Source organism: Anolis sagrei, chromosome 4, assembly GCF_037176765.1.
Source record: "Anolis sagrei isolate rAnoSag1 chromosome 4, rAnoSag1.mat, whole genome shotgun sequence".
Lineage (NCBI taxonomy): Eukaryota > Metazoa > Chordata > Lepidosauria > Squamata > Dactyloidae > Anolis > Anolis sagrei.
The window spans coordinates 64,118,572-64,144,508 of record NC_090024.1 but is presented as its reverse complement, the minus strand read 5'-3'; the positions used below and the strand labels follow the sequence as shown (position 1 = coordinate 64,144,508).

Below are 25,937 nucleotides of genomic sequence, written 5' to 3'. Positions count from 1 at the left end.
GCCTTCACTATGTCCACATAGGATCAGTGCCAAGACACCCCAAAATTCAAAACAATGCAGATGCTCAAGCCCTGTAAAGGGATTTATTAAAAGGGTATCCATAGGGACTCGGAGATCAATTCCACATCCCCACACTTCATACACACCCCAGATTGAGGTCATAATAGGTATATCTATTGAAATTAATAGTTTATATGCATGAGGGAAAGACGGAGATAGACAGGGAGACAAAGCGAGAGTAAGTGACATAGAACTGTAACAAATAATGAAAGGGATATTATTTGAGAAAGCTTTTGATTAGGAGGAAATAGACTATCTTCTAATTCTTCTAGACTGTTTGAAAATGAATGAGTAAAGCTTTTGTCCAAAGTGAGAGCAATACTGGTTCAAAAGTATCATTCTCAATCTGAATTAGCATTGCAGTAGTATGATACATTCACATCTGATATTCTGTTTGATGCCCACATATAATTTGCATAATTATTTCCAGGTATAAGCAGTCACCAATTATGAAACAGTGTTGCTGAAGGCACAACAGAGGAAGGAACCAAAGGACACTGCAGAGCTTGAAAACAATGGTAATGTGAGGAGGATATTAGAACACCCTATCCAAAGCACTCCTCCTGCAAACATTAAAACAAAACAGGTGAATATTTGGTGCAGGCCAAATATAGGTATGTATAATGCTTCTATGGGACATAGAACAATGCCAATATTTTCTAATTGATCTTTCTTCCAGAAATGCCCTAATAACTATAACTGTACATGATGCAAAGTGGGGAACTATAGGGGTAAACTGCAAAATCCTGCATCTGCTTTTCCTCAGTGGGCACTTCTACCTGTTTTCAGGGGTACAACAAGCTTAGTTTTGTTTTTATTGAGAATCCAAGAATGCGACCAGAATTCTCATGTCATCTCAGTTCCAGAGCAGGTTATGAGTCTTTTTTCCCTTTGCACAAAGAAATATATCTATTTGTAAATATGTTTTCTAAATTATGCATTTCTTTATGCATTTTACTCACCAATTAAATCTTGTGTGTGTTTCAATTACACATTTTAGTAAGTCACATTTTAAAAAAATATATGCATACTTCTTTCAATTTTTCAACTCACCATCTTCATCTGTCTGTTCCACAATTTCTTGGCTTTCTTTCCTTCCTTCAGGATTCATTAGAATGAGTTTGATGCTGACATTAGTATAGGGGGAGAGATTAGTAATGGTGTGCTGAGGGTGCGAGTTGTCAGTATCCCAGCTCACTTCTTCTCTGACTTGTTCTTGTCCACCAGCTTGGTAGCGATAATGGACTGTTAGGTTGTACTTATGGCAACGAGTTACATTGTAGCCAAATGGTTCCCAAGTGATGGTAATCTGCCAGGATTTGATATCTACAACTTCCAGTTTCCTTGGACCACGCACAGGATCTGTAAAAAAGAAGACATGATTTTAATCTAAGTGCTTGTAGAGTGATGTATGATCACAGAATCATGGAGTTGGAAGACGCCACATGGGCCATCAAGTACAACCCCCTGCCATGCAAGAAAAGCCAATCAAAGTACCCCTGACAGGTGGCCATCACCACACTCCGAGACAGTGAGTTCCATTGTTGAACTGCTCTTACAGTCAGGAAGTTCTTCCTAATGTTCAAGTGGAATCTCTTTTCCTGTAATTTGAACCCATTCTAGTTTCTAGGGCAACAGAAAACAGGTCTGCTTCTTCTTTCTTCCTTATGACAGCTTTTCAACTATTTAAACATGATGATCATGTCTCCCCTCAACCTTCTCTTCTGCAGGCTAAACATCCCCAACTCTTTAAGCCACTCCTCATAGGGCATGGTCTCCAGACCTTTAATCATTTTAGTTGCCCTCCTGTGGACAACTTCCAGCCTGTCAACATCTCTCTTGAATTGTGGTGCCTAGAATTGGACATAGGTGATGTCTCACCATAGAGAAGCACCATTACTTCTCTTGATCTAGATCAGTGGTGGTGAACCTCTTAGAGACTGAGTGCCAAAACTGTAATTGAAAAGCAGCTGTAAGGTAAGCAGGTGAGGGGGGGGGCACAAGCAGGTGAACAAACGAGGCGCATGCCAGGAGAGAGGGTGCTGCGTGCCCCCTCTGGCATGTGTACCATAGGTTCACCACCACTGATTTAGACACTATACTCCTTCTGATGCAGCGCAAAGTCCTATTGGATTTTTGTAAGCTGCTGCATCACATTGTTGGCTCATGTTTAACTTGTCCATGAAGACTCCAAGATCTTTTTCACATGTACTGTTGTCGAGCCAGGTGTCAACCACCTTTGCATTTCATCTTACATTTCTTCTTAATGAAATTCATTTTGTTAGTTTTAGCTCAACCTTCTAATCTGCTGAAGTCGTTTTGAATTCTGATCCTGTCTTCTGGAGCATTAGCTATCCCTCCTAATTTGGTGTCATCTGAAAACTTGGACACATTTTTGAGGGGAGAAAAAAAAAGAGGCTTTCATAATTGTCACCCCACTTTTGATAATTCTCTTAAAAGACAGTGGGATAAAACTGGACAGGGACAAGTTGTGCCTGCTTTATCCCCAGTTGATGCAGGAAACCACTCAGTGATTTATGTTGTTATCCCCCTCAAATGTGGACTTTTATCAGACAGCCAGAAGATTGTCCAGTTTACAGACACTGCCATATGCTGTACCAAAAATCACAATTTCTTTCACTAATGTATGTTTATGAGAGGTTTCTTTACTATTCACACTATCACTCTATTCCTCCTTTAACTACTGGGCTAGCAAACACTTTCATACTAATTAATATAAACAGCAACTAGCTTGAATTCCAGCTTTAGTAGAAATACAGCAGGCATGAGCAGACTTTCAAACTTGGGGCCCCCATGGTGGGCCAGAGAGGGGTGGGTGAGCCAGAAAGGAAGGGGTTCTCCCCAATCCCCAGCCCTGCCATTTCCTCCCTTTCCTCTTCTCTTTCGGAGGTAGAAAGTGAAGGAAAGATGGGAAACGTTTGGATCCCAAAAGGGTAGGCCTTGGTTGGGATGAGAAGGTGGATGGGAGAGAAAAAGTATGTCCATGGAGCCTGGCGATTCTGTCGACGTCTTGGTCGACCTCTATAACAGGGAGATGACCAGGGCTATAGCTACGATCGCTCCCGAACGCCCCATCACGTTGCGTCATGACATGCCGTCTCCCTGGTTCACCGAGGAGCTGGCTGTGATGAAGCATACGAGAAGGGGGCTAGAGCGCATTTAGAGGAGTTCTCGAGACGTGTCTGACCGAGCAAGGGCTACTGCCTCTCTTAGGGCGTATACCGTGGCTATACGGGTAGCCAAAGAGTCCTTCACGACTGCCCTTATAGCATCTGCAGCAAATAGATCATCGGAGTTGTTTTGGGTCGTCGGGGAACTCCGTCAGCCACCTGTGATGGAGGGGACCTTCGACGACCCAGCAACTTGGTGTTGCGAGTTCGCACACCATTTTGCAGGCAAAGTTGCTCAGATACGCCTTGAGCTTGACTCCAATTTCATCACAGTGCCAGAGGAGGTGATTGAGGCATCTGCTTGTCCAATTTTGTGGGATTCTTTTAGGCTTGTTCTTCCTGAGACCGTGGAAGAGGTCCTTGGGGCTGTGAGGGCGACCACGCCGGCTCTAGACCCTTGCCCATTTTGGCTAATTAAATCGGCCAGGGAGGGGTTGGTTGACTGGTTTGGGTCGATCATCAATGCATCATTGGAGCAGGGGATTTTCCATCTCTCCTGAAACAAGCTGTGGTTCGTCCACTCCTCAAAAAGGCCTCCCTTGACTCCACGGTGCTGAACAATTTCAGACCAATCTCCAACCTCCCTTTTTTGGGTAAGGTGCTGGAGCGGGTGGTTGCCTCTCAGCTCCAGGGCTTTCTAGATGACATCAACTACCTAGATCAGTCACAGTTTGGTTTCAGGCCTGGTCACGGTACCGAGACAGCCTTGGTCGCCTTGGTGGATGACCTCCGTAGAGAGCTGGACAGAGGGAGTGTGACTCTGTTGGTTCTCTTGGATATCTCAGCGGCTTTCGATACCATCGATCATGGTATCCTTCTGGGTCAACTCTCTGGGATGGGTCTCGAGGGCACGGTTTTGTCGTGGCCCCGGTACTTTCTGGAGGGACGATCCCAGATGGTGAAGCTGGGAGATGCCTGCTCGGACCCCTGGCCTTTGACCTGTGGGGTCCCGCAAGGCTCTATTCTGTCTCCCATGCTTTTTAACATCTACACGAAACCGCTGGGAGAGGTCATCCGGAGTTTTGGAGTTAGGTGCCATCTCTACGCAGATGACACACAACTCTATTACTCATTTCCACCTAACTCCAAGGAGGCCTCTTGAGTGCTGGACGAGTACCTGGCCGCTGTGTCTATCTGGATGAGGAGGAACAAGCTGAAGATCAATCCCGACAAGACAGAGGTCCTCCTGGTTGATCGCAAACCGGATCGGGGTATAGGGTGGCAACCTGTGCTGGACGGGGTTACACTCCCCCTGAAGCCACAGGTCCGCAGTTTGGGAGTCCTCTTGAATTCATCGTTTACGCTTGAGGCTCAGGCGTCAGCGGTGTCCGGGAGGGCTTTTGCACAATTGAGACTCGTGCGCCAACTGCGACCGTACCTCGCGAAGGCTGATCTGGCCGGGGTGGTCCATGCCTTGGTCACCTCTAGATTGGACTACTGTAATGCGCTCTACGTGGGGCTGCCCTTGAAAATGGCTCAGAAATTCCAACTGGTCCAACGGGCAGCGACCAGGATGTTAACTGGTGCTCCTTACAGAGAGAGGTCAACCCTCCTGTTTAAGGAGCTCCACTGGCTGCCGTTTATTTTCCGAGCCCAATTTAAGGTGCAGGTGCTGACCTACAAAGCCCTGAACGGTTTGGGACCACCCTACCTGCGTGACCGCATCTCCGTTTATGAACCCACGCGTTCACTTCATTCATCTGGAGAGGCCCTGCTCGTGATTCCGCCAGCATCGCAGGCGAGATTGGTGGGCATGTGAGACAGGGCCTTTTCTGTGGTGGCCCCCCGACTCTGGAACACCTTCCCAAAAGATCTTAGACAAGCCCCTACATTGGCAGTCTTTAGAAAGAACTTGAAGACTTGGCTGTTCCGATGTGTCTTTCTAGAATAGGAAAACTCCAATAACAAGTCCAGAAGCACTTTATTAGAATTGAGATTGCTGCACACTGCACTTACCCTATAATCCTTTACATATCACCTCTCACATCAGCACTTTTAATCGTGTACCCATTACTCTGGCCCGGCCCAGTTTTATTGTGTCTTGATGTATTGTTTATTGCTTGTTGTTTAATATTGCTTTAATTGTTTTTTAATTTGCTTTAGGTTTTGTATTGTTATGTTGTGTTTGAGGCCTTGGCCTTTGTAAGCGGCATCGAGTCCTTCGGGAGATGCTAGCGGGGTACAAATAAAGTTAATAATAATAATAATAATAATTAGACCCCATATTTTCTTCTCCTGATAAAGAGTCCTAGAGGTGGAAGGGACCCCCAAGGGTCCCCCAGTCCAACCCCCTGCCTTGCAAGAAGGCACAATCAAAGCACTCCCATAGACAGCCTCTGCAGAAAAGCCTTCGGAGAAGGAGACTCCACTACACTTTGAGGCGACCAATGCCACTCTCAAGGAAGTTCTTCCTAATCTTTTCAGTCAAATCTCTTTCCCTGCCATTTGAAATCATTGTCCCCTTGTGCACTGGTCTCTAGGGCAGCAGAAATTCAGTTTTTCCCTCAATGGGATACCCTTTTACATCTTGAAACATGGTTCTCATGTGTCCTCTCTACCTTCTCTTCTCCCAGCTAAACATCCCCCAGGAGGTAAAGGAGGAAGGAAAAAGAGAAGAAAGGAAGGAAGGAAGGAAAAAGGGAGAGAAAGGTGAAGGAAGGAGAAAAGAGGGAAGAGAAAAGGGATAGAAGGGGAAAAAAGGAGGAAGGGAGAAAGAGGGAGGGAAGGAGAAAGGAAAGGGAGATGGAAGGAAGGGAATGTATTAACATGTTTGCCACTTAATGATACTGCTGACAGCACAGATTGCTGAATGCTGGGATTTTTACATGGGATTTAAATAATGGCACCCTTCTGCATACAAATCATATGGTGATTAAACATCTTGATATTTTTCAGATTATTCCAATCCAACAGGCATGCAATACATGTAATGACACGGTTACAGGCAATTAAAATTATGACTTCAATCCTTCTACTGAACTGACCACAAACTGATGCCATGAACCTAAAACATAGATCTGTTTATGCTGTCCAAACAAAAGAATTTCCAATGGAAAATATTTGTTTAAAGATTTTAAATGATGTCATAGCATGAGATGGTGCTTGCATTACATATCTAGTAAAATACTCATATAAGACTGTCATCAGTGCAGCAATTATACAAATTTAGCAGTAATCTGATTTTTATTTCATATGAGAGTCCTCAACAAGATAAAAGACAATGACTAGTTTCATCTACTGCTTTGCTAGTTGAAATGCCAAGAAGCTTTTTAATGAGCTAGAAAGCTCTTATACATAAACAGATTAATATGCATCTTCTAGCTCATGTTTATTAATCAACACATCTTTACCAAGAATGTTCTAAATACTTGCCACAAGATTCCATCACTTCTGGCTTCAAATAATTCTCTGCAAGCTGGCAATATTATGCAAATGCACTGTGGATTCCACCTCAAGTTTGCAAGGAAATGCAATGAACATATAATCTAAACAGCATTAAAAACCATGGCTAACTTTGAGTAAAAATGTAAGTGTGTTATATAAATTAACCTTTTTATTATAGAGGATGGCTTACTGTGTGGTGACCTACAGCTATGGCAATTTATCAATGTTTCCGTGCTTTCAGTCACTCCTCTCCATCCCCACCCCGGAGCACCCGGTGACGCAGTGGGTTAAACCCCTGTGCCGGCAGGACTGAAGACCGACAGGTCGCAGGTTCGAATCCGGGGAGAGGTGGATGAGCTCCATCTATTAGCTCCAAGCTCCACATGCGGGGACATGAGAGAAGCCTCTCACAAGGATGATAAAACATCAAAAAAATCATCCAGGCGTCCCCTGGGCAACGTCCTTGCAGACGGCCAATTCTCTCAGAACAGAAGCGGTTGCTCCTGTCACGACAAAAAAAAAAACCCAAAACAAAAAACAAAACAAAAAACCCTCAGCTGTTAAACTGAAGAACCATGTCTTTAAACTGCCAAGGATAAAGACATGCCACTACAAAAAAATATTGGATTAGCAGAGTTACATTTATTAAGTTACATTTATTAAGCCTTACTCAGGAACAAGGAATAATTGAATTATGCTGGGCTCTATACGTTTCACTTGAGCAGGGAGGCAACAAAAGAATCTCTTAGGCTCTGCTCAAACTAGGTGACAATTATCACACATTTTTTAAAAAACAACCCGACCCAGAATGTATTGGTCCATGCCAACATACATTTCTAAATACATTCCTACTGGAGATACCGACTGCACAGGATGAGCTGCTGTCTTTTAAAAAAGAAACAAAAACTTAATATCAGCTTAATAACAAGGAAAATATGATTTAGCAGTGCTAATCACAATGGAAATCATATTCATTTGGGCTGAAGAAAAATAAAACTGTTTACACATCACAACATTTTTTGTATGCTAAACATAAATCTCATTGGCCTTGGTAATAGGGTAATTAATTATGTTTTCAGAAACAGCTAATTTATTATCTCCTCATTTGGTGCAAAACAGTGGGAAGAGAAGAAGATCATCTAGCTGAACTAGACCCTTTCTACTTTACAACTGCTTCAAAAAAATAGTGATTAATCGAAAGCATTCAGGGATATCATAATCAATGATAATTGCATGAACCTAGTAACCAAACTAAGCCCACTTTTGAATGCTAAGGGGCAGGATTACTTTCCAAACGGGAACAAAGTCTGTCGTGCTTGACGCTTAGTCTCATAGTTCTTTGCAATTCCCCTGATGGTACCTGTAATATTTTTCACGCTGCCCTCTTTATGCCAGTTTCATCTAGGTATCAAGCAGTGAAATCTGACAGCTGCAACTTACAACCTTAGGGACCAGTAAGTCCAGTTGTAGCCCATGGCACTTTAGCATCCTATTTAATCAGTGTACCCAGTTTCTCTGACATTCAGAAATGTTTTTTCACAGAACAGAGGAAAAAAACCTGACTGATAAGATCAATTTCCATTGCAGGTTCAATTCACACTCATTTCTCTAGAACTTCATACTTTACCTCCTATTACAACTACCGTGCTTTTTTCAGAAACTCAATTTCAGAATCTGCGAGAGACATTTAAGTGTAATTTTAGAATCCTGACATTGATAATAAAAAACCTGAAGGCAAAGATCTTGCTTCAAGGATCCCCCCGCCCTTCTTCATCACTCAATACTGAAATACGAAGAATAAAAAAAAAGGATAGGTGTGCATGTATATATGTCGAGATATCAAATGCATAAAGGTGGATCTGAGCAAAATATTCTCTAGCAGCTTTCTTGATTAGTTTGGACTCTTCCATAGTCCTGTTCCTGCTACTCATTGCTCTGTATTGCTGTGCCCAATTCTCACACAAGGAAGAAGGCAAGACAAAGAGGTTGTCCTAGGTCTGCCCTTTCTCCAGACAATGGGTTTTATGAAACTCCCAATGATGCAGAATCTGAGCTCTATATTGTATCCTATGCATTCTGATATCATGAAATGCAACCCAAGGTGCATAATTGTGACTCAAATCCTTGAAACTATTTATGTTTGTGATACATGGTATTGTATCATATTCATGGGCCCCCCTGGTAGCACAGCTGGTTAAACCACTGAGCTGCTGAACTCACTGATCAAAAGGTCGGCAGTTCAAGTCTGGGGAACTGAGTGGGCTCCCATTATTTGGTCTAGCTTCTGCCAACCTAGCAGTTTGAAAACATGAAAATGTGCATAGATCAATAGGTACTGCTTCCGCGGGAAGGTAATGGAGCTCCATGCAGTCATGCTGGCCACATGACCTTGGAGATGTCTATGGACACGGCTGGCTCTTCAGCTTAGAAATGGAGATGAGCACCATCCCTCAGAGTCGGATATGACTAAATTTAATGTCAGGGGAAATCTTCACTTATCATACTAATGATTACTAATCTCTTATTTTTGTTATAATTTATAATACTTGAAATACTTACAAACTTTCATAAGTCCATAAAATTTAGTTATTAAATTTAGTTATTAAACTAAGATGAGAGGAAGCATATTAAGGGCAGTAAGAATAATAATATTGCATTTAAATTCAAAAATCTTTAAAGAGGCGATGACGACATTAATGTATGAAGTTTCTCTCCTTTCCCTCCTTCCTCCTGTCCTCATCCTCATAGGACAATTAGTTTTAATAACCTCTGTGTGTGGGGAAGGGTCCTGAGCTATACATTTATACTAGCTGCTTCAGAAGATATTGCTTTTGAAGATATAAAGGCTAAGTGAACCAAAATAAAAGCAAGCAAATGGAGAGGATGAAAATAATTGTTACAGGCCTTTTGCAACTGACCTTTCTTGCTTTAAAGAGGGTTTCTGGACAGACGTGTGCTGTTATTTTATGGCTATTTTTAAAACTCCATTTTTGTTTTTAATGCTTTTATTCATTTTGTGTAGTGGACTCCTAAAAAACCCACACAATGTGAAACAACTAGCAAATATAGTGGGCCCATGGTTTTTGTTGTGGTTTGGCTGCAGAATTCTCAAAATCCATTCTATGCAATAACATAGTAAAATCGCCTTAAAATGTCAAAATCAAGGTTTGTCTTTTAGACTAAAAAAGTATATTCAAGCTCTGGGTGTAGGCCCCTGCCACACTGCCATATAATCCAGATTATCAAAGCAAATGATCCACATTATCTGCTTTCAACTGGATTATATGAGTCCACACTGCTATATAATCCAGTTCAAAGCAGATAATCTGGATATTTTATGCCAGTGTAGATAGGACTGTAGAATCCACAGACACAGAGGGCTGATTGTATGTTAAGAAGTCTAGATATATTAATACCAACTGTCCAAGGCAATTATGTATCAGCCATCCTGGTGAGAATGGTACAAATCGCCAGGTTTATCAGCCGAGACTCAGGATAGTGTTTATCAAGCTGTATCAAGGCTATAAATCCTATGGGGAATCACATCTTAAACTTTCGTCCACAGTAACCAATAAGCGATAGACACTCTTTTGATGTGCTTGTGTCATTTATTGTTATAGTTTAAAGACTCACTAGTCCACGGGAAAGCAAAATAATCGTGAATAAAATAAGAAGTAGACAAATCCAAGAAGGTAAGTGAACTCTGGAGCAGTCCTAAAGAAGTGTTAAATATGTTCAACTCACTACCTCTGAGGATGCTTGCCATAGATGCAGGCGAAACGTCAGGAAAGAATGCCTCTAGACCATGGCCATATAGCCCGAAAAAACCTATAACAACCCATGTTCAAAATTGGTCTTAATAAGGTGATAGGTAGGCACAGGATCAGGTCTGTTAGGATAGTATGTGTTTTGGGGACCCGGTCAGAGAGACTATACATTGGCTCAGGCTCAAGATGTAGGGCAGTCAGTCTATGGGGCTCTGAATCAGTCTCACCCATCTACTCATACAGTCAACTAATAATAAAAATGTGTGCTGTATGGAACTATCCACTGGATAATCTAACAGTAAGTCATATTGATAAATGTTGTATATACAAAATAATATTTTTCAGATACATACTGGTAGTTTGTATTTTTGAAAAAAAAACCTGTTACCTGCTTTGAATTTGTATTCCTTTCTCTTTCTTTTGCATACACATAGACATTTTCTTTTAAGTTGGATTTCTATACCTACTGACCTACCAACAAGCTCCACTGAAGTGTATATAATTTAGTGTTCATTATCATATTATTTGTGCTGTGAAAACTTTAAACTCTTTACCAGTGAAATGTTCATTAGGGTTTATTGTCTTTGAGAGGCATTATGTAAACCTTGGCAATAAATAAATAAGAGGTGGTCAAATTACTTTGATAAGACAGCTTGCCATGCCAAAGCTATTTTTGCGGTTGCAAAATGTATACATTCCTATCTGTTTTCTTTGGGTAAATTGGCACCAGCTTTAGAATATGCCTCATATCTTGAACATGACAATCTTTTTGAGACATAATCTAAGATACAGAATGCAATGTACTCTAACAAGATTGAGGCTTTATGGTGCACTGAACAAAAGTATTTTGTGGTAAAAGTAACAATTGATATTTGTGTTCTTCTATTGCACATTACAAAGCAACCTCTAGTTTAACTGTTCCAGTAAAAGTCAAATGTCAGCAGGACACATCTTCCTGACATAACACATCACCGCGCTTCACTAAACAGATCCTTGGTGAGCTGCTGCATATTCCTGGCATGTCAGCATCCTTTTACAACAGCACAAATGTAAGCAAAAGTTTTCCTAAAGAGACAGGATTTCAATTTTATGCCTTTTACATTCTTGTAAAGTGCTGCTCCAAGACTGTTTGTCACACAGTCTTTGTCCTTCCTTGCAGCCCCTTCCCAAGGCTCTTGGGGATAGTTTAGTTGTCGAGCTTTTGAAAAATGTTAGGTGTCAACTTTCTGATAGCTAAGTTGGTGCATGCACGAAATATGAAACAGCAAAGCTGGAGAAAATACTTGTGCGGATGTGCACACAGATTGCCAAGAAATATTATACAGACAGAGAGCCTGAATACTGACATTTCAAAGTGAATGACTTAAATCTTAAAATGCATTCAAGAGATGCAACAATCACACCCAAACCGTATTTATGCATAGGATCTTTGATACCAATACACTCAAGCACTTCGGGCTGGATTGCAGTCAAATCATTCTTCAGATCTCAGGTATATTCATTCACTTTAGACTAGGCATGGGCAAGCTTTCGCCCTCCAGGTGTTTTGGACTTCAACTCCCACAATTCCTAATAGACTACCGACTGTTAAGAATTGTGAGAGCTGGAGGGCCAGCATTTGCCCAAACCTGCTTTAGACAGTAGAGAGATAATGTTTGGTGAATAAAAACAATCATAAAAATGTAGTGAGGGGTATTCTTTCACTATTCCCACTTCAACCAACAATAACCGGAAAGAATAAGAGGAGTCATCCAACAAACACATCTATCTATCTATGTATATAATAAAAGTCAGTGTTTGTATTCGGAGGGAGGGCGGTGTATGTGGCAGTTTTCTTATTGGCTGATAATTTCACAGGCCACTGTGACTACCACGGGTGACCCACCTGGACCAAACATGGCACACATAACTCCCATGACCTCCTTCACATCCTGGTGAGGTCTGGGGAAGGACAGACTATGTATGATGGGATTTGTAGTACTTTCAAACCTTCGGTTCCCATAGACCACTCTGGCCCCCAACAAAGACCGATAAAGACTAGACTTGGCACACAAAGCCCCCATGACCCACTCTACATCCTGGTGCTGTTTCGAGGAGGGCGGACCATGGATGATGGGACTTGAAGTACCTCCACTCACTTCCCGAGACCACTGCAACCCTAATCCAATGACTGATAAAGACCAAACTTGGCACACATAACCCCCATGACCCGCTTTATGTCCTGGTGAGGTTTGGGGAAGGACAGACAATGGATGGTGGGATTTGTAGTATTTTCAAATCCTTCGGTTCCCACAGACCATTGAGGCCCCTAACAAAGACCGATAAAGTCCAAGCCCCCATGATCCACTCTACATCCTGGTGCTGTTTGGAGGAGGATGGACCACTGATGATGGGACTTACAATACCTTCATTAACTTCCTGTGACCACAGCAACACTCATCCAATTACCAATAAAGACCAAACTTGGCACAGAGAGTCCCCATGGCCAACTCAACATTCTGGCGCAGTTTGCGGGAGGATGGACTATGGATGATGGGACTTGCAGTACCTCCATTCATTTTCTGAGACCACTGAGACCCTCATCCAATGACTGATCAAGACCAAACTTGGCACACAGAGCCCCCATAACCCACTCTACATCCTGGTGTAGTTTGGAGGAAAATGGACCACGGATGATGGGACTTGAAGTATCTTCACTAACTTCCTGAGACCACTGCGAGCCACATAACTGATAAAGACTAACCTTGGCACATAACACTTTTCTCAATTAACCCGGACAGCGCAGGGTCCCCAATCTAGTATATAATAAATAAACACGTTTGCCTACATCCAGTCTTAGTCCCAAACACAGTAGGCAAATTCCACTCTTTACTAAAGTGATGTCCTTCAGTGAGGATGAATCGTGCTCCTGCCAACATTACTAATAAAATGTGCCATGGGGTAAGGCATAAATATTTAGAGAGCCATTTGACTTACAATTCAAATTTTCATGAAACTTTTTTTGCCAGTTCAAAGAAGAGGAGAAAGCATTCAATTTATTTATTCGTCCCAAATAGACTTACTGAAGAATACAACTGTGTATAAATCAACGTCTATAAACTGAGAGCTTATTTTGGGTCCAAAATTATGGGTCCAAAATTATGGACTCTGTAGAATGAGTCTGTAGAGTCATTCTACTGAGGAAGGAAATATCACTCATGTCTCAAGAGGTTAGAACCACATCTGTCATTTTCTTATCTGGCATTCAAAAAGGCCAAAAGTGGTGCAACAGTGAAGAAAATATAGGGGGCAGTGCTTTTTTAAGGTTCTCCCAGGACAGATTAAGCTCTTGCTTGCCTTTTACCACTACACTCTGAGAATGGTGATGGTTAACTTTTGGATAAAAGTTACAGTACAGATACTGATCCATGGATGAGTAGATGTAAATTTTGGGTGCAATTTCTGAATAAAAACTTCTAGACTTGTACATGGATGTATACAGTAAGTAAGTTGCTCTTGAAGAAAGCAAGGACTCAACTTGCCAAACAACTCCTCTGGTCAGGACTAACAAACTGGATTTACCTCCGTATGGCGTATTCCTTATTGCCCCTTTTATAATCTTGAATTCTTTAGAAGCTTTCATTAGTAGAATAGGAAAGGAGCTGGCTTGCCAAGGTTCTCTCATCCTGATGATGTTCCCTGTGGTACCCCCATGCTATTCCAAAGGGTCCATGAACACCACAAAGTGGACTTATAGGACATTAGAGGTTGCCAGTGTGCACAATGAATTTTGAAAACATGCCTCTCTCCCCTTTCCATTGACAGGTGCTTTATGGAATGACAGAAACTTTGACAGTGAAGGATCATACAAAACAATGATATAAATTCTGTCAATGTTTCCACTTCAGTCAGAAGCAAGAAGCATTAGGAGAAGGAGAGAGTTTTTCAAACTTAAGACCTATCATCAACTTCAACTGTTTAATAGAAGGGTACTTCTAGTCTTTTAAGCAAACCTTCAAAGCTTCTGAAAAAACTGTCCATACAACAATACAGGGTTAAATTCAAGCCCTTTATTTGCCTCATAGTTTGTTCTGTCGTTTTATACTCAGTTTAGAAAGTGATTTATTTAAATTCTTTTCTATTTCTGATATGAAAAAAAGGTTCAACCTTGCTTTGAAACTACACAGAATACTTGCTTATTTCTCTACAAAGCAAAGAAGATTCTTTAAATACAAATATGAATGTAAACAAAATTATATTACAAATCTCTGAGACATTTTAGTTACTTGGTTAAAATGACATACCCAGCTATTCAGCACTCACTTTATAATAACCCCTTTCTTTTCCAAATCTACTTAGCCATCAGGCAGTAGCAATGAAAATGCTGGTGAGAGTTTTTACAACTACACATTAGTTTTACATTTCATGACAGCCTAATTCTAGAGAGTTCCAAAGACAGACAAGCATGCTTTTTTACAATCCCCCCAGCCTTGGACTTGAAAAGAACATGAATTTAACTGATAAATGGGGGAAAATGGGAGCACAGACATATATTTTTCATTTCAAACTTATGTCAGTATCAATTCACCCCGAGTGCATTTCAGCTGCTGTGATGTACATGCTGTAAACTGTAAGAAACACACATTTCAGATAAATATTTCTGATCATAGATTAGGAATGGCATATGAAAGAGTTAACTCAACTACCATATATAATGTATAAGTTAAGAGCAGGCTTTGAGGTCAAACAACGCACTAGTGCTGTCTCAGAGGCCGGCCACCCCTGCCATTTCTCCATGCAGGTATTCAAAAAGACCAGAAGACAGCATGGTGGTTGGTAATTCTTTTAGATTCTCCTGAGATTGACTAAGATTTTTGCCACTCCGTTCTGAGAATGGGACAGTTTCTTTTTTGAGAAGAGTTAAGGTACAATACTCACACAGACCTATGGATGTTGACCCAGGTTTTGTGTAGCTGATTTCTTTGCTATAATTTCTAGACTTATACATGACTATATAGGGTAAATATAGTTGGCCATACACATTTGTGTATTTAATTAATAAGGATTTGATTATTCATGGATTTGCAAAAAGATGCTAGAGCAGGAATGGGCAGCTGTATCATGAGGCTCTGCGTCTACCTGGATACACAGTTCCAGGTTCCCAGTTCCTGCTCAGCATCTCTCCCAAGTACTGTTTAATTTACTGAACCAAATTTTAAACTGACTGAATTTAATAGTCTTCAGAGTCCTTGAAACCAGACAGAAGATTCTCAAGAGTGACCCTACAGAGTAGAAGGGGTATTGGGATGAAATTGGGAAGATTAGTTATGGGGTGAATAAAGAGATGCTAAAGCTTTGTGAGGGTAGAGCAATGATTTATCTGATTTAAAATATTTGGACTATCCTCAAATCCTCCAGCCAGCATCCGATTTTAACAGCAGCAGAACTCTCAGCAACTGCTAATTTATAGCTACCACATTCTTAATGAGTGACTTGGGGTAGGCAAGCCATTATTTCTCCCCAACAGAAGAAAACTGTGACAACCCCACCTCTACTGATGTCTGCCACCACTTGTGGTAGACATTTTTTTTTAAGAATCATAAAGGATGAGTTCAAAACCATCAAAAAAGGAACGATCACAAGAGGTATGCCAATTTGCACTGTTATGTTGGATCACAGCTTAGAAAAGTTACTTTTTTAATTACAACTCCCAGAAACCCCTAGTCAGCACATCCTGGGAACAGAATTCCAAAAAGTAAACTTTTTTTTTTTTGCTTCTGCTCTTAATAATTTTTGAACCTTTGCCTAAAGCTTTTATTTCCTGAAAAATACCATAAGCTCTATAGCACAGCTGGGGAAACTACAGCCTCCAGGATGCATGCAGCCCTTGTGGACTTTATTGATCCCTCTTCGTCACTCTCATCATTACCGTCATGGTTATTGCTCATGTTATTATTGCTGTATTTGTTGTTGTGGCCACAAGATCATTAATGGTGCACAATAAATTATTCACACATGGAATTGTATGAACCCTATTGCTATACAATTTCATGATTTTCCCCCTGAACCTTTCTGATAACTAGAAAGAATCTTTTAACATTTTATCAATCAAGGAAACGTGTGGTATACAAAAGGTTTCTGGACTGTCAAAGAAATCTGCTTGACAATAATGAATACTAAATTATTTTTTTCTTACTCATGTCAAAAGAACACTGGCAGGGATGATATTTACAATTTTGTTCAAAAATAAATGGGAGTAATCACTGCATAGTTATATAGTAGGATGCTGAGTCTTTCACTGTAGTTCTTTGCTACTGACAAACTACATTAATTCAGAACAGTTATTGACAGCAATATTCATTAGGTTGCAGATTTAGGACATCATCATGCTGGTTCCAAGTGAAAAAACAGTATGCAAAATCAATGTAAAAAGAAAAAATGCCGCCAATTAATAGTACTCAACCGCACAGTAAGTAAAATATTGAAAAATCCTCCCTATCTAGTATGTGCAATCAGCCTTAACGTTCTGTAGAGTGGTTTACATTGAGACAAGGCAGCATTCAAATGCCAAAAATTGATTTAATTATAATAAATGGATAGGATTCCTTGCATCAGTTTGACAAAAGAAGTATGAACACTAAAATAAATATGAGCTATGTTGTTTTCCCTTCATAGAAGTTATATTTTATCCTCCTTATATACTAGTACAAAACAATGACAAAATAAAAAGGCAAATGTTTCTAAATCTTTGAAAATCACCTTTGTGGAAGGAATGTCCTTTGGCTCTATACTCCACATCAGGCCAGAATTTGACATCCAGAGACTTTCGGTCTATACATCAGTTAAAACTGGCTAACCCAGTTTTAGCTCACTTTAGGAGAAGTTGGGGATTGTGCCAGAGTTTTGGTGAAACTCCAGAGCAGCCTCATACTCTGGGATTAGTGTGGACAGCTGGACTGGCTCAAATTCAAACGAGTCCATTGTCCACAAGGCCTTGTGCTTCTGTCCCCGTTTCCTTTCATCTCAATTGAGCCACAAAGCAACTCACAACATTAAAAAATAATCCTTTAATACATTTAAAAATGATAAAAGACAGGGGCCTTCTCCTAACAACAACAACACAACAGTAACGACATCTCATATGAGCTATCAGGCACTCATTTAGTTTTTTCTTCTTGTTGTTATTTCCACTGCCATCAGAGATCAGTATTGGCATAAAGGCAGAATCCCTATCTGAACATTCAAAACATGCTTTAGTCTTGGTTCCTGACATACTGACAACTGCTCCTCTTTCAAAAGGAAAGAATAGCTGTCAACTTAAGATAAAAATCTCTGTGCCAAATAACATCCCGAGAGCACAAGTGTTTAAGTATTTTAAACTTTCCAGTGAATTCCGAGCCAAGATGCTGAATTCATTCAATCTGATGAGAATTTAAAAGGTCATTCCAACTAATTGTTCTGTTCATAAAGCCACTCTAATAAGATCCAAAGAACTGGAGTTGTCTCTTCCTCCCAGCTGCATCTGCAGTGTAGAATTAATGCAATTTCATCCCACTTTAACTGCTGTGATTTAGTGCTATGGAGTCCTGGATGTTGTTGTTTTACAAGGTCTTCAGGCTTTTATGCTAAACAGAGCTGGTGCCTCATCAAATTATAACTCCCATGATTCTTTAGCATTGAGCTGTGACAACTGAAGTAGTGTCAAATGGTATTAATGCTGTGATGTAGATGCACATCCAGCCAGGTGAATTGAATGTTTCAGAAGTAATTTACTGATGAGGACACTATTTCTCAGATATCTCACATAAGGACTTACTGAACAGCCCTAAACGATTTGGGTCCAGACTATTTGGCAATCGCCTCTCTTCGTACGAACCTGCCCAGACACTGTGATCATCAGGGGAGGCTTTCCTCACGCTCCCACCTCCGTCTCAAATCTGGTTGGTGGGGATGAGAGAGGGAGGGCTTTCTCTGCAGTTGCCCCTTGCCTCGAGAACTTCCTTCCGAAGGAAATAAAAATGGTCCCCCTCGCTACCTTCCTTCAAAAAGCAGTTAAAAACATTGTTGTGCTCCCAAGCATATGAGAAGCAGATAGTTAAGCTAAGGTTCTAAGGCTTTTAAGCAATGTGGAATGGAATAGGAATATGGCTTTTAACACTATAGGCACTGTTTAGTGTGGCATTATGTTGTATTGTTTATTATTTGTTGTTACTGAATGTCGTTGGGGTTTAAATGCTTTTTATTAAGTTATGTCTGTATATATGTACTTGTTGGCATTAAATATTCGTCTTTTATGTTGTTAGCCGCTCTAAGTCCTGTATTGGGAGATGTGAGCCATAACCAGGTCTTTTCCTTATCAACTTTCCCATCAATTTTGTCAAGGAACTGCCCATGCAATGCTTTGTTGTGCCAGCTGTCAGCTCTGTTTTGGAGTGCAGTTTTCTTATACTGACTCTTTGTCTGCTGTGCTTTGAGAAGTTTCCGATTATTGAAACTTATTGGCCCAATATTAATTATTAATAAATCTGTATTTCCACCACATCCAATAGATTACTTTCACACTATCTGCAAAATGGATTCAAACTCAAAAAAAAATATTTGAGTATCAGGAAGAACTTTTTGACAGTAAGGACTGTTTGACTGTGAAATTCACTGTCTCAGAATGTGGTAAAAGTTCTTTTTTTTTTTTTAAGGTTTTAGACTAGATGGTCCTGAGTGCTTTGACTGTGTACATCTGCATAACAGAGGGGTGGTCTGGATGTTCTATTATGGTTTCTTCCAACCCTACGATTCTATAATTCTAGGTAAAGAGGATATCATATAATAATCACTATCACAGGCTATATCACTCAAGGCCAAGTATGATTATATTTCAAGGGTAGTCCTGGCACTGAAAGCATTTCGTATAATGAAAGCATTTTATATAATGAAAAGCTTTCCCATGCAAACATAACCTTCCTGGGCCGCAGTATTAGGTCAAATTATTGTGCAGCTTCAAGTCGTTTCTGACTTATGGCAACCCTAAGTCAACCCCATCACAAGATTTTCTTGGAAAGATTTGTTCAGAAGTGGTTTGAATCCTAGTCTCATTTAGTCTCACACCATACCATGGTCAAGCTAAATTTTTGTTCTTGGGATGCTTTATTTTCTATAGACAGGATTTGTTTGTTTTTAACACCAAATAGCATTCAAAACATACCATTCCACTGCACTAAATGGTGCTGTTTTTTCTACATATAAACAATATTGGAAGTGAATATTGCAAAATCACTTATTGTAAAGAAGAGAAATAATCAAATAGATATTAATTCATACAACTGTGCTCCAAGCAGAGACCATGTAAGTTCTTTGTATACACAACAGTTATGATTTATAGAGTTCAGAAATGTCTATTTCCCAATCTGTTAAACAAAATCTCTAATTTAAAATAAAATATATTCAAATCTGGGGTGTTTTATAATTCAATATATGTATAAAGAAAGCTGAAATCCCTACTCGTGTAACACACACACACACACACACAATGTAATTCTGATGTAAACAGTATTTACCACTTCGTTGGCAGTTACTAGGTTAGGGAAACCAGAAAAGCTATTCCTTTTTGCATTCATAATCTTGTTTATGGTTTTGCATTGGAATGATGATGCCTGTTCTTCTCCCAGGCAGTTAAGATGCACAAAGTTAAAATGCACTGATTTAGACATTCTGAATTCTAAAAGCAATGCACTATTACTACTTGCATCTAGTTATTAGTATAATATTTATACAACCAGTACTTAATGTTTATGGACAACTAAATCCTGCTTTATGATAATATAGATTTTAAAACTCTGCTGCTAGTGGTACATAATTTTTAAACAAATTATGCATACCACAGGCAAAAGCAATTTAATTCAGTTGCATTTAAAAAGAAATGTATTTATGATATTCATAATCATGTTTCATTAATAGCAGGTTATGAAAATCTTAAACCAATTTACAGTATATTTTTAAATGCTAATTGCTATTGCTCTTGTTACACAAAAGATTTTTTTTTGCATCACCATTAGAACATGTTAAAATTTAGTGAATTTCAAGTTGTGTTAGATGACACAAATGTTTGGACCTTCCGGATCTGGTAAAACCCAGGAACGACGCTAGTAGAAACTACTGGGGAGCTGTTGCAACTTGGTGTGGACCATACTGAGCTGATTCAGTTAAAGGCAGCACTTATTCAACATCACATAAAGCTACTGAAAGAAACTGGAGACACTGCAATATTGCACTGCCAAAGAGGGAGTTTCAAGCATGCATTCCACAAGGTTATTCAGGACTTACTGTATATATTGCCAATACTGGGGAAAACATTTGCATGTTTCAAAGGAAGGAACTGGCAAAACTGTGAACTGCTCTGAGTCCTCTTTGGGGTTGAAAAGGGTGGTATACAACTACCGCAAATAAATAAATAAATAAAACTGAATATTCCTGGCTTAAGAAGACCTAATAAATCCATGTGACCACCAGAAGTTAATAGGTAATTTGAAGACACATATACTTCGAATGGCATTCTGATAGGCATCATTCCACAGAAAACAGTTGCTTCTTCTAAGGATTTCTGTGTAGTTGGAGCATAAAACATATGGCATAATATTGCTCTATTTATATCATCCTAATGTTGTTTACATTGTGGCTGATGATTTCATCCAGGTTTTAAATGAAACAGAAATTTGAATGGCAGAAACCAAACGCCTTAAAATTGGTTTCACTTCAAGGTTCATGTATACATAGTGAGAGATATGCATGCAAAATGCACACAATATTTATGCATAACATTCACAAACCAACAAAAAAAAGGAACACAAGAAACGTGTTTCTAAAAGGGTAAAATTGTTAAAATTGAAACATGGATTTGCCTATTCCTAGATGTGACACAGGGGCCTGAATACATTAATGCAGGGGTCCTCAAACTAAGGCCCGGGGGCTGGATGCGGCCCTCCAAAGTAATTTACCCTGCCCTCGCACAAAGTCAACCTAAGTCTGAAATGACTTGAAAGCACACAACAACAACCCTATCTTATCAGCCAAAAGCAGGACCACAGGTCCCATTGAAATACTAATAACTTTATATTTGTTAATATTGTTCTTCATTTTAATTATTGTATTGTTTAAAGTGTTGTTGTTTTTTTGCACTACAAATAAGATATGTACAGTGTGCATAGGAATTCATTCATGTTTTTTTCCAAATTATAATCTGGTCCTCCAACAGTTTAAAATACTGTGACCTGGCCCTCTGTTTAAAAAGTTTGAGGACCCCTGCATTAAAGGTTCCAGATCACTTCTGATCTTTGAAGCTAAGTAAGTTCAGCCCTTATTAGTACTTGCATGGAAGACTGTCAATTTACAGCGGATGCTATAGGCTGCATTTGAGAGGAAGGAAGTGGTAAAAACACCTCTTAAGTATTCTTTCCTTTTTAAAAAATCCTAGGAAATGCATGGGGTCACCGTAAATCAACTGAAGGCATGCATCCGTACATACATATGAGATGCACTATACCTGTATTTAAGTTATCCTAACTCTATCTATCTATCTCAGAGCACATACAAACATTAGTCACATCAGTGTCCTCTATTTCGATTATTCAGTTCCACTTTTTCAGTGATATGTCACTGTCCTAGTACGTATTCATATTTCAAACCCTATGATCACAAGAAACGTTTCCTTTCAAGCTGCTAGCTGAAATACTGAATTGCACTGACACAGTTTACATTTGTAAAAGTGGTAAGTGGTTAATCCACTCTGTAAATGTACTTGGGAGGTATGAAAAAAGAAAGTGTTAAATTTCACACTGACTTCAGTTCAGAGGCATGAAGAGTATACTAACTATATATAAAATATTTTATTCTAGCCTAAGGCATTTTTTTCAAACATTCTGGAAAAATACTCCTAACATCTCATTTGAGTTTCTTCTATACACTCAGTTAACGAAGAATCAAGAAAAGAACATCTGAAATATTCTCAAGGCACCTTATCAACAGAAGCAGAATGTGGATTGAATATATTCTCCCTCCCTCGGTCTCTTTCGTACACAAATTGCATGCAAGGAAAAAAACCCTAATATATTACTTAACCACAGCAGTGGCTACTTAGTTAAAATACCACTGCATGTAATATTAAATCATTCATAGGTGTTCATGTTGTTTCCTCTGGTTATGAATCTGTAATTTTTATATTCTGATGTTCCCTTTCCCAAGAGCATCTAAATAGCATACACTTTCACTCACATTGTCAAAAGTATGCTTCTTTCGACCATTAAATCTCAACTGCTTTTTAAATCCATCACATCGCAACCACAGTCCCCTCCAAATCAGCTTCCTTCTCATTTTCTTTTCTCTTTCCCTTTTTAACTGTCTCCCACTGCTTCCTTGAACTTCCAAGCCAAATTCTCTACAAATAATTCTCCTTTGTTTAACATTGTTTCTATACACACTGTACTTTACTAGGTCATGGTTCAGATGCCCCAAGGATTGTTTTCCCCTCACATATTAAGACTGTTTGAAATTTAGTTGGTGCACTAAGCTAGTGCAAATGGTGATAGCAGGAGGGGAAAGGCTGCCCAAAGTAACAGCTATGAAGATAGAAAGACACTGGAGAAACAGGCTCTTTGGAGCTGGCAGAATTTGTCTGCTTTCCTTCCCACTGCTATTTGACCCTGAAAATAGTTCAACAACTAGTACAATGTATTAGCAGATTCCAACTCTTCTTAATAGGGGCCCAGTAGCTGTTTGGCACATTTAGTCTGGCCTCACTGAAAAGCTTGATATGGGACACCCTGCCAGCAGCACCGCTACCATCAGCATAACCATCTTATTTCCCAAAGCAACAGAAAGGTAGTGCCATGCTGAGCAGTATAAAAACAATTCTCTCCTTAGACAGAATAGGACTTCTCATTAAGTTTCAACATTATTTAGCAATCGTGATTGCATCATAATGAAATAGAAGAGGAATTTTATGAATAAATAACCCCCAGAGCGCAGAGAAGATGTCAGGAGATGTAATATAATTCAATAATAGACATAGTCACGGTCTTGTGTCTTATATTGTCAGTTACTAGGTGCATGAATTAATGTGTCACTCTTGAAAGCACAAAAGATGATGCTGAATAAACATTAGAAAGTTTAATAATCAAAGTAATCTCCTTAACGAATAGAATATTATAGATATTAAAAGTTGGACTGGGAGTTATTTGTGGCAACCTTTGCAGGATCTGACCTCGAGACATCCATAAGCTAAAAACGAATGCCATTTGGTGAGCACTTCAAGCTAGCTGTTATGATTGTAAATGTTCTTCCTAGTCCCTAGAGGAGGACTGTTAATGCATGCCACAGTGAGCAGTAAGCATAGTTTGTCTCTTGTTGAAACTGTGCAACTCAAACAGTTGAAACTGTTGAGTGGATAAAAAAACAAACCACAGTTTAGAAAATAGCAATATTCAAAGGCCAGATGTACCAGCATCCATTTATGTACTAGTCCACAGACTTTTAAAACCCAAAGCGAATATTATTCCCATACTATGAAAGAAGGAGTGAGAAATGACAAGAAAAGCCATTAAGAAGACCACATTTTCATTATAACAAATTTAAACCAGGTAAAGAGCTGGGGTGAAAATTGTTGGAAGAAACATTAACAACTTCAGATATGCAGATGACACCACTCTGATGGCCAAAAGCGAGGAGGAGCTGAGGAGCCTTCTAATCAAGGTGAAAGAAGAAAGCGCAAAAGCTGGGTTGCAGCTAAACATCAAAAAAAAACCCCAAGATTATGGCAACAAGAATGATTGACAACTGGAAAATAGAGGGAGAAAATGTGGAGGCCGTGACAGACTTTGTATTTCTAGGTGCAAAGATTACTGCAGATGCAGACTGTGGCCAAGAAATCAGAAGACGCTTACTTCTTGGGAGGAGAGCAATGTCCAATCTTGATAAAATAGTAAAGAGCAGAGACATCACACTGGCAACAAAGATCCGCATAGTCAAAGCCATGGTATTCCCTGTAGTAACCTACGGATGTGAGAGCTGGACCTTAGGGAAGGCTGAGTGAAGAAAGATAGATGCTTTTGAGCTGTGGTGTTGGAGGAAAGTTCTGAGAGGGCCTTGGACTGCGAGAAGATCCAACCAGTCCATCCTCCAGGAAATAAAGCCCGACTGCTCATTGGAGGGAAGGATACTAGAGACAAAGTTGAAGTACTTTGGCCACATCATGAGGAGACAGCAAAGCCTAGAGAAGACAATTATGCTGGGGAAAGTAGAAGGTAAAAGGAAGAGGGGCCGACCAAGGGCAAGATGGATGGATGGCATCCTTGAAGTGACTGGACTGACCTTGAAGGAGCTGGGGGTGGTGACGGCCGACAGGGAGCTCTGGCGTGGGCTGGTCCATGCGTTCACGAACAGTCGGAGACGACTGAACGAATGAACAACACCAACAACAACAACAACAACAAAGATAAAGTGAAAACCATAGTACCAATGCCCCTTCATCAGTTTTTAGCCATTTGTTCACAAACTCTTATAGTTTGGGTTAAACGTAAACCTAGCGAATGATATAATTAATGATATATACAGGACCAAGAATGTTATACAGATTCCCCGGTGAGGGAACAATCAAGGGAGCAAACTTCTTCCATTTCTACAAAAATCGTATACTTGAACATGTAAATCCGATTTCCAACTCTACAATGTTACTTAGACATACATGATTGCATATAGGATGTCATTTCCCTCAAAAGCAGCTCAGGAGAGACTATTAAAGTGCATTAGTTAACATTGCTAAACATTCCCTGCCCAATGCTATACGAATGTTTCCCTAAAAATTTGGGTGTAAAAGGCCTTAAGTGATTTGCGTAATATCCTTGTGCTGCCCTCAAACATAAAGGAGAACAAACCTTCATAGCGGGTGTTACAAGATTTTGATAATCAGTTCTTTTGCCCAACTGGGATAAAAGCAACCTTACCCCCACTCAAAGCCTCGAAAACAAGTTACCAAGAGACTACAAATATAAAATTAGCCTTCAAGAAAGTTATTCTATTCAGTCTTGTAATGTATCAGAACCACCTTCAGCCAATATGTTTGCCCCAAAGCAACAGCACTGCCTTTTACTAAAAATAAAACAAAAACTTGTTTCTAAGTGGGAATGGTGGCACACAGCATTTTGCTATCTCCTGAAATCTGAGCATGCCACACATTTTTGTAAAGAATGTGATGGCACTGCCTCATAATTACTTTTTAAAGTTGTATTGCTTTATGTGAATTTATACAAAATCTTGTTTATAAGGAAGACGAGTTTTCTTTTATTAACTCAGCATCTACTTGTGAAAAAGTTGTTCATTATTGTTTTGAAGTTTTGCCCCACTTTATTTAAAAATTAACTCAAGACAGGTAACAATAATAAATCATCACAAAAATGTAAAAGCATCTATTTCAACCCACACAAAAAGTCATTGTGGAAAAGCATTAACATAGCTAGAGAAGAATTCACAGAAATGACAAGTGCAGCAATTTAGAACAGCAATCAAAGCCTTG

The 25,937-nt window shown here is 39.7% G+C and overlaps 1 protein-coding gene across 14 annotated transcripts in view; it reads right to left on the bottom strand.

The window, feature by feature from the left end:
* PTPRM (protein tyrosine phosphatase receptor type M) overlaps positions 1 to 25,937 on the bottom strand; it is a 529,398-nt gene that overhangs the window by 242,345 nt on the left and 261,116 nt on the right. For all 14 annotated transcript variants that reach the window (XM_060775055.2, XM_060775057.2, XM_060775056.2 and 11 more), the window contains exon 8: positions 1,114 to 1,422. In XM_060775055.2, the coding sequence (XP_060631038.2) occupies positions 1,114 to 1,422 (309 nt within the window). The remainder of the gene's footprint in view (positions 1 to 1,113; positions 1,423 to 25,937) is intronic.